General features: G+C 33.9%; 1 protein-coding gene across 1 annotated transcript; it reads left to right on the forward strand.

Moving 5' to 3' along the window:
- The first annotated feature begins 3,779 nt into the window (after positions 1 to 3,779).
- On the forward strand, positions 3,780 to 16,663 carry LOC132092155 (fermitin family homolog 1-like). The gene is made up of 15 exons (XM_059498253.1): positions 3,780 to 3,945; positions 6,478 to 6,711; positions 7,171 to 7,293; positions 7,416 to 7,605; positions 10,043 to 10,145; positions 10,248 to 10,355; positions 11,386 to 11,517; positions 12,270 to 12,319; positions 12,768 to 12,892; positions 12,975 to 13,081; positions 13,820 to 14,044; positions 14,179 to 14,303; positions 15,754 to 15,895; positions 16,092 to 16,460; positions 16,496 to 16,663. The coding sequence occupies exons 1-14, from the start codon at positions 3,795 to 3,797 to the stop codon at positions 16,263 to 16,265; spliced, it is 1,989 nt and encodes a 662-aa protein (XP_059354236.1). The 5' UTR covers positions 3,780 to 3,794; the 3' UTR covers positions 16,266 to 16,460; positions 16,496 to 16,663.
- Positions 16,664 to 16,890: the final 227 nt, after the last annotated feature.

Raw genomic sequence — 16,890 nt, forward strand, 5'->3', positions numbered from 1 at the left:
TGTATTAATACATACATATATATTCCTGTCGCTCTGCGCTCATGCTTCATCCCGCTGTGGAAACTTATTTGAGCTTCAAAACTCAAGTTCATACGCATATCTGCGGTTGTAATTATTAAAATAAACTTTCAAGGAATCATCCGCCGGGTTCGCATGAAGAAGGAGGAGAGAAAATTAAAAGGCTGATGCGCAGATAGAGTGGCATCATCCATCACCTCCCTGAACTCTCATCTTAAGAAGTTGTTTTGTTATCTCCCGCTCACCCTTCGGGTGTGATTAAGCCTTGTTTTCCCTGTCCGCCTCATGTACTTGCGCTTAAATGTCAAAACTATGACAGGAATGCTGGAGCGGAGAGGTCAAATGAGGTCATACGGAGGATGTAAACAACAGTGTTTTCTTTTCTTCTTTCTTAATGGACTGATCCACTTAGGGAAAGAGCGCACCGCGAGCGTAGCTTGATCCCACCGGCCTCTGTGTGTGGATTCCGAGCAGAGATTTAGGTTTTAGATCGCAATCAGACCCGACCTGAGTTTTAACACTGGGATCTAATCGTCCAATCAAATGTCTCTCTATTTGACACTCAGATGCCACTGACTGCCTGATCAAACTTTAATGAACTGCCTAATTGGTTTAAACTTAGCGAGATACTCTTGTTGGTGTTCCTGTGGGATCTAAACACAAGTCTCAGTGTTCTGAAATAGAAAACAAAAGATCATAAGCATTGGACATGGTTTGAATTAGCATAAATGTAAGAGGACACTTCTCCCACGAGAGTCTGCTTTAACGGGACATATTTTAGGGTCTTTTTCCTGAGCCTTGACATTTGAGATTTTGGTCAAGTCCACATTCTGAGTTAGGTTTACCAAACCATAAAATAATGCCCATGGGGAGACAGAAACTATGTGAGTCTTTATCTAAAATTGTGGCTAAGCTCTGGCAGAACACCTGCTGTACAGCTCCACCATGTGTTGCGTTTCAGAAATGCAGCACTGAAACATTTTAGGGCATTTTTGCATTAACATGTCGTGCATAACTTGTAGTTGTTTAGGAATAAATAGTATATGGAATTAATAATAAATGCGTGCTTTCATAAGAAAATTTGGTTAGAAGCATGTCTGTTCCTCATAAACTAAAAGTTTCCTATTCCCAGTTTCTGACAAACAAAAAGACAACAAAAAAAAAGACAACGTATGCCTCTCATCAGTCATAAGTAATATTTACGTTATTGCATGATTACCTTATTCACATATCGTGGTATTTGCATGCTACTCCAAGGTACATCAAAGAATGCTCACGATGACAACAAACAAACAAAGCATACGAGTTATTTTACTGGTTAAATTAAGCTTTCCTTGTAATCTTAAAGTGTTTTGTTATTTCCAGTATAGCGATCCTGACCTCTGCTGGACAGATGAACTAACGCAATTTCACAGCTTCTAAGAAATAAGAAAATGTGTTTGTAAAGATTTGGATATAAAATCTATTTGTACAAATTATTGAAAATTATTAATTTAAATTCAGTTTATTGCTTATCATCTTGAACATGAACATCAAACATATTTATCATCACTGTTATATCTACTAATGTAAAATAATACATGTGGACCAAATTTTCTGTTATCATCTGGATATTTCACATAATAGATTTAGCCTATTTGATTTAAATAACGTGGCTTGTGCTAAACTTAATATTTTAACTTTGTAGTTTGTGTTGGCTATCATAACCGTAAGATTTGTCTACAGCTGTTTAAATCCTTACAGTTGGCTAGAACTGGTGTAAAAATCTCACATTTACAACACAACACTAAAGTTAGTCATTATGTGATTATTAAAGCTTGAGCAACAATTACAACACAGTGTTCAGTCGGGCTCGTTTAGTCACTTCCGTTACATGCCCTTTCCTGAAGGTTACACGCCGAAGTTACGGATGAAGACTGTTCATAATCTTGTTATATCCCCGTATTAATATTCACAAAACAATAGCGCAACGTCACACACTCGCAATTAGCATACGCCTTCGTCATTGGAGAGTTTGCGAGTTCTGCTCAGGGCCGCTGCTCTACATAATTAATTATTCATGAGCCCAGCCTTTGCCGTAGTAGGATTCTGGGCGGGGTTTTATCCAGCGCGCACACCTGGGCAGGAGATCTGTTTCACTTTCCAAAGGGAAAATCCTCGGGAACGCTTTCAGGTGAGTGGGATAATTTATCTTTAGCCTATAGTTTTATTCAAATTACAGTATTAAAACCGTTTCCAGGTACGTTTGCCCTACGCTTTTTTAATTGGACAAACTTGATTACAATAAGTTGCTAAAGTTTTATATAAGATACCCTATTAAAGAATTGTTTCATACCGTGAAAAAAATTGGATTACATACATTTCAATATATTCTGTATGTTTTCTATAGGCAAAATTAATACAATTAGGTATTTTCTCAAATAAATAAGGATTGTTGTTGTAATATTTTTTATCACTGTAGCAGATATATTGAAGATTACTATTTTTCTGCATCTTTGCAATAGTATTCTCTTGTATGCATGGTTTTATCTTATTAAAAAATTATCTGATTAAGAAGATCTTCAAATATGATCTTCATATGATCTTCAAATGCAATCATGGGCTGATCTTCATGTTTTTATCTGAATTCAAGTATCTGGCTGTTACACTAGGATGGTGTAAATTCTTTTTTCTATGCCTGCGGACATGTTAACCTACTCACTTACCAAGTTTACGCTGGGGCTGCATAAATAGTTTGTCTTGGTAGTTCAGAGCTTGTGTGTTATCTCTAATCTAGTCAAACGTCTCGCCCTCCCTCATACTTCTTAGTGAACGTGAATAGACCTGATTTTTAAATAATAAAACTGATAACTCAAATGCAGCTTATGAATAAAAACACTCATAGTTTCCCATCTTAAGTCACAAAAAGAGTCTCAGACTGTGTAGTTTACGCTAAAGAGCTCGACTGTGTATTTGTGTGTAAAACCTGGGTTTTGTTGTTTATTGATGTGCAACCCAGCACAAACAGCAAGATGATGGGTCTGTGTGAGTCGTTCTGTTACTCTTTCTGCTTCTGGTCTTGTCTCTGCTTGTCAGGAATTTTAAGCTGAAGTTTCTGTAATCGCATCCCTCCTCCACCCTGTACCTTTAGTTCTCTGTCTATCACTCCCTCTGCTTTTAGATGTGGTCATCAGAGACATCAAAGGAATAGTTAATACAAAAAATAAACTTCTGTCATTGAGTGTGTAGAGTGACCAGAGGTTCTCAACATGCTCCAAAAAAGCAAATTCAAAGTAGTCTGTATGCCATGTGTGCTCATATTCCAAATCATAGAAGCCATTCAACAAAGTAATAATTTGATTTTAAATAGATAGCAGAACACTATTTTTGCAACTTTGAACTCGCTGTCATAATTACAGTGTACAGCTGTACACATGCATTTGTTTCTGCCGTAATTTGCATAGATTCGTACCTGCACACAAAACTTACATTCTCCTAGACAGTGTTGTCAAGTCCTGTGCAAGTGCAGCCTGGGCCTGTTGCATAAAATGCTTAGACTAGTCTTACAAGTGAGTCATCTGACTTTTTTCGTTTTTTTTTTTCTTTAAGACTGGACATAACTTTTTCAAGTAAGTTACATAAAAACGTAGATTGGTCTAATCAGAAGGTGTATTATACCTTGAATAACCACTATACACTGTAGTTGGTCAGACTAATTCTTATTACACAATATTATCAAGTTTATGCAACAAAAGTAACTGTTTGTGTTTGTCTGTAGTTTGATTTCAGGCAGAGTCATGGCCACTGCTGCTGGGTATGGACACAACTCCTGGGAGCTCAGCATCCAGGTGGACCAGCGTGAGGGAGATGAAGGCATGAAGTTTAAATTGCGGGTCAACGGGGATCTTCACATCGGAGGTCTCATGCTCAAACTTGTGGAGAAGATCAGTAAGTAATTTTTAAAGTTCTGTGTTGAAGAACCAGTACGCATTGTGAATGTAAAAATCAAAAACTTTCATTTCATGAGTGTAAATTTGAATAATCACCAAGGGATGTTGAATCACAATGTCAGGAAGTTGAATTTGCTCATAAGTTAGGCACACGTCGGAGTAGTTTGATTTACAGTTTTGTGACAAAATTCATTTGTTCATATTATTTATTTTATTATTTCTTTGCCTTCTGAGTTAAGTATCAAAACAAGTAACTAATTTTTGAAGCATTTAGCCATACACTGTAAAAAAATATTTCTAAATTTTTCCTGCTTCAAAATTTCACATTTACTTCAGTGTTTTTTATTATTATTTCTGAAATTTACTAGCAAATTTTAAGTGAAAATTGTATCATAGTGAATCATACTTTTCAGCTTAAAGATAATTTATAAAATAAATATATAATTTTATATAACATATTACTTTAGAAACATATGTAGTAACTTAAATCTACTAACTATACTATATTTTGAGTAATTTAAAGAATTCTGGGAAATTAAGTGTTTTCTATAATATTAATTTGTTAAATATATATAAATGAAATAAACTTACAGGTTGCATTTTAAACATTTATTATTCATAATTGAATGTTTCTGGAATTACTTCAAATGTTGTGTGTAACACTTAATGGTAATTCATAATAAAAATTATGTTTATTAATACTATAGCCTACTTACAGCATTCTTTTTTTAATTGCAATTTTTGTTGCAAATTCTGTTTCCAAATTCAGGAATTTTAATTCTGAAAAGCACAGCGTCATTAGGAGCACAAAGTAAGGTTTTATAAGGTCCAAATGGCTTGACAAAATCAAAAGAACAGTTAGAGTTTGAACTTTGGCTAACAAATCTCACAACGTTCTCTCAAAGTTATGAACAAACTTCATATTCACATTTTTTTTGGATATTGAATAACATATTCAGTTATTCAAAATTGTTAGTTATCTGGTCTTTGATAATGTTCGCAAAAATGTTAGCACACACACACAAAAAAAACATTATTTATAAATTGTTCATGGAATGTTTTTCTTCTAAAATATTAATTTGTCTAACATTTAAAAAATGTTACTGCTTAAAAGTAACATCCCCATAATGTTTGCAAACCGATAGAATGAAATGTTCCCTTAACATTTTATAACCAAGAAAACTAAATACTTTGAATGTTTAGAGACATAACATTTTTAGAACTTAATTGAAACATTAGAATAACGTTCTTAGAACACATCTTTGTTTGCTGGGTAAAAGCTAAAATCCCAGTGTAGTTCTAGAGTGTAATCACTGGTGGAAATGCTCAGGTGCGCCCATGTGTGCCTCGTGCATGGCTCGTGCTCAGAGCTATTGTTCTTTGACTCAGGTGTTGTTTGCAGACATAGGGTCTGAAGTTCACTGTGTGACTGTGTCAACCTGGAAAACATTAGCAAAACATCCTGCTTTCTTCTACAGACTCATCAGATGACCTAATTACTAAATATTGTGGTTTGTCATGAAGGTCTTTTATTGGCTGTAGCCATTCATTTGGTTTAATAGGTGTATTATAGTAGAGACAGCCCAAGATTTCTTTAGTAGGTAATTACAGGAGTGAGTCAATCTGATGATTACTACGGAAGGATGAAGAAAATGTGAGTAAAAGAGGAAGCATGAAAGTTTATATGGAATTGGGATGTCATCAGACATCTTTGTATTACTCAGGAATGACTGGTTTGAACTGATTTATTCAGGTGTAACATCATGCAGTTTAACTACACATTAAAACACTCCACATAAATACATTCCAGTTCACCTCTTTAACTTCACCTATAAAGCAGTTGTTCAGAGTCAAATATTTGGAACAGCTTTTTTATATTTTCAGTTTCAATAATTTTTACAGAATTTTTTTGCCTTTTTCCAGTGTAAGTTTTTTAATAATTTAGCTTTATTTAGGATTTATTAATGTTCATGTGCTTCTGTATGTATTTCTTCAACAGTAAGTTGCCAAGGCATTGCTAATTTTTTAAAGCTTTTCGTTGTTTTGTTTCATTTCAGCTTTATTTATTTATTTTTGAAATAAATCTGTGAAATTTTTATTTCAACATATATTTTTAATAGGTTTAGTTAACAACAACAATACTTGCAATTAAATTTAATTATAAACACTGAACTGTTTAAACCAAATGCTGAATTGAAATTGGTGTTATAGGTCTTTACAGTAAAATAACTTTTCAATATAAACCCAGTGAGTACTCAGATAAATCCACTTCAACCTTTTTATTAAAATAAATAAATGTAATAAACCGTATGTTTTTGTAGGTGGTGTGATAAAGCATATAATATATATAAAAATACTATATATTTGAAAAAAAGAGTGCAACTGATGGCCTGCTCCTTGTTAGGTCTCAAAAATCTGTTTCACTGTAGAATTGTTTTGTGGGATTAAATGACAAGCACTCTATATTTGTGCATGTGTGTGAATTGTCTCAGGCTCATGTTCTCACAGTTTGTGGTTCTCTGTGTTTCAGGGGCTCCTCAGGACTGGTCCGATCATGCCATCTGGTGGGAGAAGAAGAGCTGCTGGCTGCTGAAGACTCACTGGACTCTGGATAAGTATGGAGTCCAGGCAGACGCTGACCTGCGCTACACTCCACAACACAAACCCCTCTGCATCCAGCTGCCCAACATGAAGACCATCAGACTCCCTGTTAGCTTTTCTTGTGTGGTCTTTAAAGCCGTGGCTGAGATCTGCAAAGTACTCAGTAAGTGCAAGTGCAGAGGAAAATATTTGTTATCTTATTCATTTTTATTAATATATTATTTTTGTAACATAAAAGTATTGTAATTGTAATTTTAAATAGATGTAATACAGATTTGTCATTTTGTGCAATTTAGATACAACATCTTCTATAGACACTATCATTATAAGCAAGAATTATCGTTAATATTTTTAATACATAAATTCTGGGGGATCACATATTCATTTAATACTTAATACATATGTTTTTAAATTAAAAATGGTTAGAATATTTTCTGAATTTTTTTTATATATTCATGGATTTATTAATATTAATTAATTTATTAATTATTTTTGGTATTTTTAAAACTACTAATTGTTTAGTTTTTACATGTGAAAAAATGCAAAGAAATATTCCATAATTTATTTCTGCTCATGAATCAATCTTTACTAAACTTTGCATGTTTTCCATGTCTGTTGACAGACATCAGAAGTTCAGAAGAACTTTCTTTACTGAAACCACCAGATGATCCAAAGAAGAAAAAGAAAAAAGACAAGGGCACAGAATCAGCTTTTGATGACATATTAAACATGGACATGGCAGGAGGTATTTATTGCTGTTTCGGCTTCCACTTCATTTAATAAATTTCATATAACAGAAGCAACTGTTCAGATAAACATATAAGTCTTAAACAATAATTTACAAGTTAACATTCATGCTTTGTACAGGAGCCCTGAGTCTGTACAGTAAAACTATGACTCCGACCTATGACCCGGACAGCGGGTCGCCTGCATCTTCCACCAGTCTGTGGTTTGGAGAGAATGCTCTGATGGCCTGCCAACCCAACCTTCCACCAGAGGAACTGGCCAAACTCTACAAGCCTCTTACGCTGGAAGATAAAGCAGCCATTAATGCTGGGTAAGAAAGGACAGACAAAATTAGACTACCATTCAAATGTTTTTCAAAAGAAGTCTCTTAACTCACCAAAGCTGCATTTATTTGACCACAGAAATACAGTAACAACAGTAATATTGTGATATTTTATTACAAATTAAAATAACAGCATAAATTATTTTAATATTAATTTTAATAATTATTTTTAATTTATGAAATGAGAGATATACTGTAACTGGTAAGTCAATGAAAAAGGCTTTACAGTAGTCAAAAGCATGAATGAGAGTTTCTGCCTCATTAGCACTAATGAAAGGACAGAGCTGGACAATTCAACGTAAATTAAAGAATGCTGATTTAGAGAAAGAGTTAATATGAGACTGAAACGAAAGAGAGTCAAACATAACACAGAGGTTTCTAATGATACTAAATGGAGCAATTAGACTGCCAGTGATATTGCAAGTAAAGTCAGCAGGAACTTTGATGGTAAGTGATGGGGTACTAATAATGATGATCTCAGTTTTATCCATTTAAGTTTCAGAAAATTAGAGTTAAGCCATGTTTTTATATCCTGCACGCAAACAGAAATTTTGTCGATTTGGGTTGATAGGGAAGGCCTTCATGACGTGTAAATTTGAATGTCATCAGCATAAAACTATAGCTAAAGCCATCACGCCGTTGTATCTGACCCAATGGTAAAATATAAATAACAAACAACAAAGGCCCAAGAACGGAACCTTGGGGAACACCTTGTTTCAGGGGGGCAGTAGGGGATCTAAAATCCCAAACAGAAATGTAAAACTGTCTGTCACATAGGTGTGAAGAGAGCCAGGAAAGAGCATTACCAGATATACCCACAGTCAAAAGACGTTAAGTAAATCATGAGTGATAGTATCGAAGGCAGAGCTGAGGTCAAGTAACAGAAGTAAAGACAGAGAGCCAGTGTCGCATGAGAGTAATAAATCGTTCGCTACCTTTACAAGTTGTGGATGGAAGCCAGACTGAAATGGGTCAAAGAAATTATTTGCCACTAGGAAAGACTGAAAATAGGAAGCTACAGCACTCTCCAATATTTTAGCAATAAATGGTAAGTTTGAAATTGGATGATAATTGAATAAAAAAATGTAAGATTGAGATTGGGTTTCTTGAGAACTGGGGTAACTGCAGCGATTTTAAGTGACTGAGGAAAAGAAGCAGTGACATGAGAAGCCTTTATGAAATGAGAGATAGGTGCAGAGATGACTGAATGACACCGTTTCAAAAGAGAAGTAGGAGCTGGGTCAAGTCGACAGGAAGAAGAATTGGATTTTGAAATAAGCTCAGAGACAGAAGACGGATTGGTAAGAGAAAAGCAGGACAGGGAATGACCAGAAAGATTAGGCTCAAAGCTAAAATTGATAGCGTTGTTCGAAAAGCCTCGTTGAATGATAAATTAGAAAGGAGCTGCAGAATTCATTTACACCTACAGCATCATGAGGTGTGGGTTTGGTAAGTTTATTTACTGTGTGTAAGGCCTGGTACTGGCTTTATTAATCATGGCAGAGACAAAACTATAACACTTTAAGTGTAAAGCAGATTTGCAATTTTTGAGATGTTCAAGAAAGGCTTGGTGTGATGAACAATGAGGTTAGTTTTCCTATAGAGACACTCAAGCCATCAACCAGAGCTCATAAGGATATGAAGTTCAGGGGTAAACTAGGGAGAAGTGGGAGTGGAAGGTACAGATCTAGTCTTAACAGGCACGAAATTTCAGATAATATAAAGTGAAATTTTGAGAGAATCAGTGAAGGAGAAGATCAATCAAAGACATCGGAAAGATTAGAGAAAGCATTGTTTTAATAGATCTTACATTCAGATTTCAGATTCTAACACTGGTAGATTTGTTTCTAAAATCTGACTGGCCATTCATTCAATACCATTTAAAACCATATCCACACAGCGGTGACCAGTTACCCTATTTGTATTGTTACATCTCTGATTGTTACATTGTTGACATAGTTTGCAGAGCTAGCAGACTATGTTACTATTTTTAAATAAACACTCAAAAAAAAGAAGAAAAGAAAACAGGTACAAAACAGTAACTGGGGCACTGTCCCTTCAAAAGGTAACTAATGAGTACACTTTAGTAACTAATACATATTTTTAAGGTACTAATAGTGGTAAATACGGTACAAAGATGTACCTTTTGGCTTTTGTACTTTAGGGTACTGCTCCAGTGACAGCTTTGTACCTCTACTGAGAGTATATACAATATTTAATTTATTAAATAAGTGTTTTAGCATATTGCTCTACAGTTTTATACAAGCTATATCACCTCATTCACAAAAATGTCCATTTACTATGGTAAAACCACTGTAGCACACAGCATTTGGTAGTTTATTGGTTATATATATTTCTGTTTTTATTCATCAGATGCGTTTCAGTCACTGTGTTTGTGTATTTTAACTGAGACATTGCTCTTCAGGTGGCTGGATTCCTCTCGCTCACTTATGGAACAGGAAATTCAGGAAAACGACAGACTCCTGCTGCGATTCAAGTACCACTGCTTCTTCGACCTCAACCCAAAGGTGAGAAATCAACTATTCCTACATACCACATTATATGTTTTTAAATGCATTAGATGGCCCCGATATGTCTAAATTAGCATGCCATTTTTCTTCTTCTCATAGTATGATGCTGTGAGAATCACGCAGTTGTATGAACAGGCCAGATGGGCCATACTGCTGGAGGAGATCGACTGCACTGAAGAAGAGATGCTCATGTTTGCATCCCTGCAGGTACGGGATGCCTCTTCACAACATAAACTAAACGTATTCCTTGATTTTCTGTTCAATTGTTTAATTCAGAGCTCCAGAAAGCAAAAAAAGTATTCAGACAGTCATTGGCTCCTGTGTTATTTTGAGATACTACTATAGTTTTTATTTAATATTTCGAACTGCTTTTTAAAATATTCTCTATTTTGATTTTAGTTAAAGTTTTAATAATATTGTTTTGTCATTAATCTGTTTTTTTTTTCACCCTTAGTTTTAGTTACTTCAGTACATCAAGTTAACTAAACGAAAATGAGAAATGTTGCCTTGCCAGCTAGCTGAATTAAAATATTTGTAAAAATATTTTATTTAGTTTATAGATGCATCTATGCTTTAATTTTTAGTTAACTGTAACCCTGACTAGCTCATCCTACAGGTATGCTTTAATGTGTCATAGTATTTGGTCGCATTACATTGCTAAGGTGTTGAATTATGGCAAATTCTTTAGTGCTACTTTCTCACCTGAAGCTATGATATAAATTACTTTGAGGACAAAGGATATGACATTTCACAGCTAAAACAAGATAGCATTCAGTAACACATTGAGGTAATGTATAGGTGAACATGGTACTAATAAACCAAACCAACCCTAGTGAGGACTTCATTTGAGCGTGTGTCTGCAGATCTAGAACAAATCCACGAGAGAACAGGCCGAGTATTTTGCAGACTACCTCTCAGATTACAGAACTATGCATTGCACAGATATTTTAGGATTTTTGTTTTGTTTTCCACGTTATTTGCTACTAAATCATTAATTACATTCTGCCTCTCAAGCTGTGTTAATGTAATTGCACTGAAAAGCACAATGGGTTAGGTTTGTGATGTTAGTATACAGTATAATAAAGTTTGTAACCTACTTATTTAATGAGCACCTTCATAATTATGTTTACCCATATATTAAAATTGAAAGGTGAAATTTGTATTTTTGTCATCGACTGTTTTATTGTAATGCATCTAAATTGGCATGCCAGTTGTAAAATACTTGCATCTTCTCTAGTATCACATCTGTAAATTGACCTTATCAACGGAGCCACTGACCAATTCCAGCGAACCAGAGATTGATGAAGTCGAGGCTGCGCTCTCAAACTTAGAATTCACCCTGGAAGGACGCAACGCTGATAAGATCCTGGTGATTTTATGAAATTATGATTAGATATTTTTATGAACATGTCTGCTTTCCAATGCTACTTGCATTAAATTGATATCCAGCCTGCTTTTGGGATGCATCTGCTGTTTTGACAAATGATTGTGCACTAATTTCAAAAGTAACAACGGGATATAAAGACTAATTTTAGATTACTCTGTAGCATCCAGTTTATTACATCGATAATCAATCTGGCTGAAATTTAAGCTAGTTTAGACACTATTGTCGAAAGGTTTGCGGTCAGTAAGATTACTACTGTAAGAAATTAATAATCAAGAATGTGTTATATTGAACAAAAGTACAGTAGACAGTAGAAACATTTATATTTCAAATAAATGCTGTTTTTTAAACTTTTAATTCATCAAACAATAATAATAATAATAATAATAAAAGATTTCAGATTTCCTAAAAAATATTAAGCAGCAGATATTGGAAAGTGATTTCTTAAGGATCACATGACGCTTAAGATTGGAGTAATGATGCTGAAAATTCAGCTTTGCATCACAGGAATTAATTACATTTTTAAATATATATATATATATATATATATATATATTAGTATTAATATTATATTAACAGTTAATGTAATAATATTTCACAACATTACTGTTTGTTCTGTATTTTTGTTCAAACTAATGCATACTTGGTGAGCATAATATACTTCTTTCAGAAAAAATAAAAAGAATCTTGCCGACCCCAAACTTTAGATTTTTTAACTTTTTCTTGAACTTTTTCAGGAAGATATTACTGACATCCCGAAGCTGGAAGATACACTTAAATTGTTTAGGTGAGTTTAAGATTATCCAAATTGCTCAAGAAAAAATTACTATTTTTTTCTTTTAAAATTATGCTTGATGTTGTTGATGAATAATCTGTTGAAAAGTAGTTTATAAACTATTTAAAAAAATAGTTCTCAAACAAGCTAAAAAAAATGTATTTGAGAAAAATGTTGTGTAAAAAGTCGTTATTCAAAACTCTCAGACAATCATGGCTGATACAAAATTGCTATAAGCATTCAAAGTTCAACAGAGGCAACCCTTACTGCAAAGTATTGTTATGACAGGACTATGATACAGATGATATTAACATGTTAATTTGATGCATACTGAATGAGAGCATAAACATAAAGTTCCATGTACTTTTTTTGTCCATCATGTTCAGTGACATTTGCAGTCTGCAGTAAGACAGACTATACAGTGCATGTTTACTTACCTGTTCATTTCTTTGCTTTACAGGCCTAAGCGATTGACGTTAAAGCCGTATAAGGAATACTGGTTTGTTTTTAGAGACACCACTATTTCTTACTTCAAAAACAAAGAGTCAGCGAATAAAGAACCCATTGAGCAACTCCATCTACGAGGTGAGCAGCCAAACTGAGAAAGATTATACATTTTAACACAGCCAATGCAGCAGAATGATATATCATATCACAAATTGTACAGGATGTGAGGTCATTCCCGATGTCAACGTCACTGAGAAGAAGTTCGGCCTCAAGCTGTTACTGCCAACGGCTGATGGAATGAACGAGGTTTATATTCGCTGCGACAATGTGAGTTTATATTTATGTTTTTATGCAGATTGTGGTGCATGTGTGTTTTTTGCTGTGAAATCTTGAATATTAATTGTAAAATAAACTTTTATATTGTTATAAATATTTTAAGATAAATATTTTCTGGTTTTAAGAAACTTAAGTTATTTGATTATCCATAAAGCCTTTTTCAGAATAAAATGGGAGTATCAAAAATGATTTGTCAGGCTTCTGAGGAATGTTTAGTTGTTAATGTGCCAGTCATCAGTGTTATTGCATTGCTTTATATGTTTTGAACCTCACAATTAAAATGAAAGAGATTTGATCATAAAACAAGCTTTTAAATGTAATATTATTAAAACATATTCTTAGAAGATATAGAGTGACTGATTTTTATATGCATTTAATTTCAGTTGTTATACTGGTATAAAAATTCAGATAAATATCAGCATCTGCACCAAGTTGCATATTTTTGCTTGGATTTGAGTTTGAAATAACATAAATAATAATAATAATTTCTGAATTTGATGTTACAAATTATAAGGAACATTAAACAGATATAGAATTTTTTTTTGTTTTCAATTTTTTTTAATAGTTTGTCTTAAGATTTAATTAACTCTTTCATTTGATGTTTTTTTTTCTGACTTTTGTTTCCGCCAAGCTTGACAATTATAATCAGAAGCTTCATGATCAATAAAAAAATGAGGCGTATGCATTCATTTGTTTCTATTGCTTAAAATAAACGTCTCCTGAAAACAGGAAACGCAGTATGCCAAGTGGAAAGCTGCTTGTATGTTGGCCTCCAAAGGAAAGACGATGGCCTACAGCTCGTACCGCACCGAGGTGAAGAACATCCAGTGCTTCCTGCAGATGAAAAGTCTAGCGCCTCCTCCTGGCCAGGCAGCGCCTGACGTAGAGTCCATGGAGATGAATGCCGAGTGCTTCGTTTCTCCACGGTATGCAAAGAAGTACAAGACCAAACAGGTGATATTACAATCTCAACACACACAGAAAGGGCAAGATTTAGCTTGAACTAGATCCATCATTGGATATCTGAGATCTGTTTTACCATTTCTTTGCTACAAGGGAAAAAATACTATTTATTCTTCTCATTTCAGCTGACCACGCGAATCTTAGAGGCCCTTCACAATATTTCCCAACTTTCCCTCATGGAGGCCAAAATGCGTTTTATCCAAGCATGGCAGTCCCTGCCCGAATTTGGCATCAAATACTATATTGTCAGGTAATTTCAGATTAATTTTGTGCCTAAGAACTTCAAAGAGTTTCTTTGAAGCTGTGGACTAACAAAGTGCTTTTTATTATTTATGTTTAAAAAAATGTTTAGGTGCACTTGGCTTATTTTCTGAAATATGGATTATAATAATTCTTGTTATGTTCTGGTCATTTTGACCCAGAGAGGATATTCTTTATTCTTCTTCCTGAAAATGCTAGTTAATGTTATTGCATTGGATTAAAATTTACTGACTTTGCTCATATGTGGTATATAACCCCCACACCCCCCAAAAAAAGGCAATTTGGATAATGCCATTTTTGCCTGAACATTGTCAAAAATATTTGCAAATAATGCTTTTTCACTCAAAAACTGAGGCGCATAAGATCAGATTAATGCGCACTATGATAAATCATTGCCAAAAAACTAAACAAAAAAACACTGCTAAATTGACAAAATATTGAATACAACATTTGGTGATAATATATCATAAGGTGAAATTTGTACAAGCAATTTTTGAAAAACCGGTCATTTTTGACTGGGAACACCAAATGAGGTAAAGAACTTTTAGCAAAGCACAAGGGTTAATAGAGTGTTGTTGTTGTTCCATTTAAAGTTTAATTTTTTTTAATGTAATTTTGTTTTCGTTGAGTATGTTCTGAAGAATCTAAAAATGAGTCTTATTTTGACTTTTTGTCAATGTTATAATCAAGCACTGACAATTTATGGAGCTTCAAAAGGAAGACATTCAAACACATGCGGAATATGAGCTTTTATTTATAAGTTAGACATAAATTTGCCACATTGTCAAACAGTTCTGCTGAACAACAGATTAATTTGTGCCTGGTGTCACTCAGGAGCATGCTTCTGAGAATTAATATGGTTTTTGATCCCTTTAACCATGAAATGTAATTAATTATTTTTGTTCACATTGAATTTTTTGGATGTTAATATGTTTGCATTAAACTCCTAATTAAAATATCTAAGTGCATTTGTATTGTTTTGAGACATTAAGATTTAATAGAGTGCTGTTAAAGGTCAATTTTTTCTATTTGATATAATTTTGTTTTCATTATGTATGTTGACAAAACAAAATCTGAAAATAGCCCACATAATACAGTCACTTTCATTATGAGTCCAGTTTGGACTTTTTAAAAATGTAATAATTAATTGCTGACAGATTACGTTGTTTGAAATGGAATATACAGATACTTTAAAGAAGTCTGAACAAACTATATAGTAATTAGTAACACATTCTGAATATCAAGTTATCGTTTATTTATTTTTAATTTTTTCAGAAATTAGGCATTGTGTCAGACAGTTTTGCTGAATGACAGACTGATTTGTGATTGGTATCGCTTAGGAACATCCTTCATCCTTCTTCACTCAAGTCTTTGGTTTTTGAGCTCTTCAATATGATTAAAACAAATATTGTCACTTTCACTTTCACTTTGTGCCACAGATTCAGAGGAAGCAAGAAAGATGAGCTCTTGGGAATCTCCTACAACAAGCTGATCCGCATCGACATGTCAACTGGTTTGCCGGTGACCACCTGGAGGTTCTCCAACATAAAACAATGGAATGTCAACTGGGAGATTAAACAGGTGAATAATAGGCTGGTGTGAATATTTACATTTATGCATTTAGCAGATGCTTTGCACAATGCCAGATTTATTAGTAAACTAGATTATGAAACCAGCTAGATAAGAGAAGTACAGAGGAGATTCTGTGTGTGTGTGTGTTTAGGATTGTTGCGTGGTTAAGTGCATTTAATTTCTGAGTGTGTTATTGCTGTTACAGGTGACCATTGAGTTTGACCAGAGCATTTCAATTGCGTTCTCCTGCCAGAGCTGTGATTGCAAAGTGGTTCACGAGTATATCGGAGGCTACATATTCCTTTCCACGCGCTCAAAAGACCAAAATGAAACATTACGTGAAGAACTCTTCCACAAGCTCACGGGAGGACCAGACTGACCTCAAATCAACATCAGCCTTAAGAAAAGCAAGAATAAATTGATAGTGTTTTTTAAAATTTGACAAAGTCGTTTTATATTAGTTTTAAGACACACAGAAGCCTTGAGCACAAGAGAGTAAACGAATCAAAGGATTCAAGCCATATTTAGGATCTGAAACAAAATATTTGCTGACTCTTGACATCTTTAGTGTCAGGTTTTTTGCAACAGAAAAATGTACATAATTTACAGCACAGATTTCCATACATGAATTTGCGTAATAGATGTGGGATATGGTGGGGTTTGGATTGAAACTATTTGCTAGTTTCTAGCTAGGTTTCTTTGAAGTTGTGTACTAACAATGTGCTTTTTACAGTTCAGATGTAAATATCTGTATACATTAAATGCTTCACCAAAATGTCTAGGTGCTTTCTTGTTTTATGAAAAAATATTTTTTTAGTTTAATTGTGCTTTAAAAGTCTGAATATTATTTTGTTCAGTGTCATTTTGTTTTCATTATGTTGTTTGGAAAATCAAAAAATCACTTTCATTATGAGGTCCAATTTTGACTTGTCTAAAATTCATAATCTTGCACTGACAATTTATTACACTTAAAATATATTTAGCAGCTGTTTAATTTATGTTTC

Source organism: Carassius carassius, chromosome 18, assembly GCF_963082965.1.
Source record: "Carassius carassius chromosome 18, fCarCar2.1, whole genome shotgun sequence".
Lineage (NCBI taxonomy): Eukaryota > Metazoa > Chordata > Actinopteri > Cypriniformes > Cyprinidae > Carassius > Carassius carassius.

What these genes read in the sequence shown, in the direction of transcription:
- LOC132092155 (XM_059498253.1), top strand. Translation starts at nt 3,795, where the DNA reads ATGGCCACTGCTGCTGGGTATGGACACAACTCCTGGGAGCTCAGCATC. An exon ending in AAAGCAGCCATTAATGCTGG is followed by an intron (nt 7,606 to 10,042) that starts GTAAGAAAGGAC and finishes ATTGCTCTTCAG; the next exon opens with GTGGCTGGATTCCTCTCGCT. An exon ending in AGAAGTACAAGACCAAACAG is followed by an intron (nt 14,045 to 14,178) that starts GTGATATTACAA and finishes TTCTCATTTCAG; the next exon opens with CTGACCACGCGAATCTTAGA.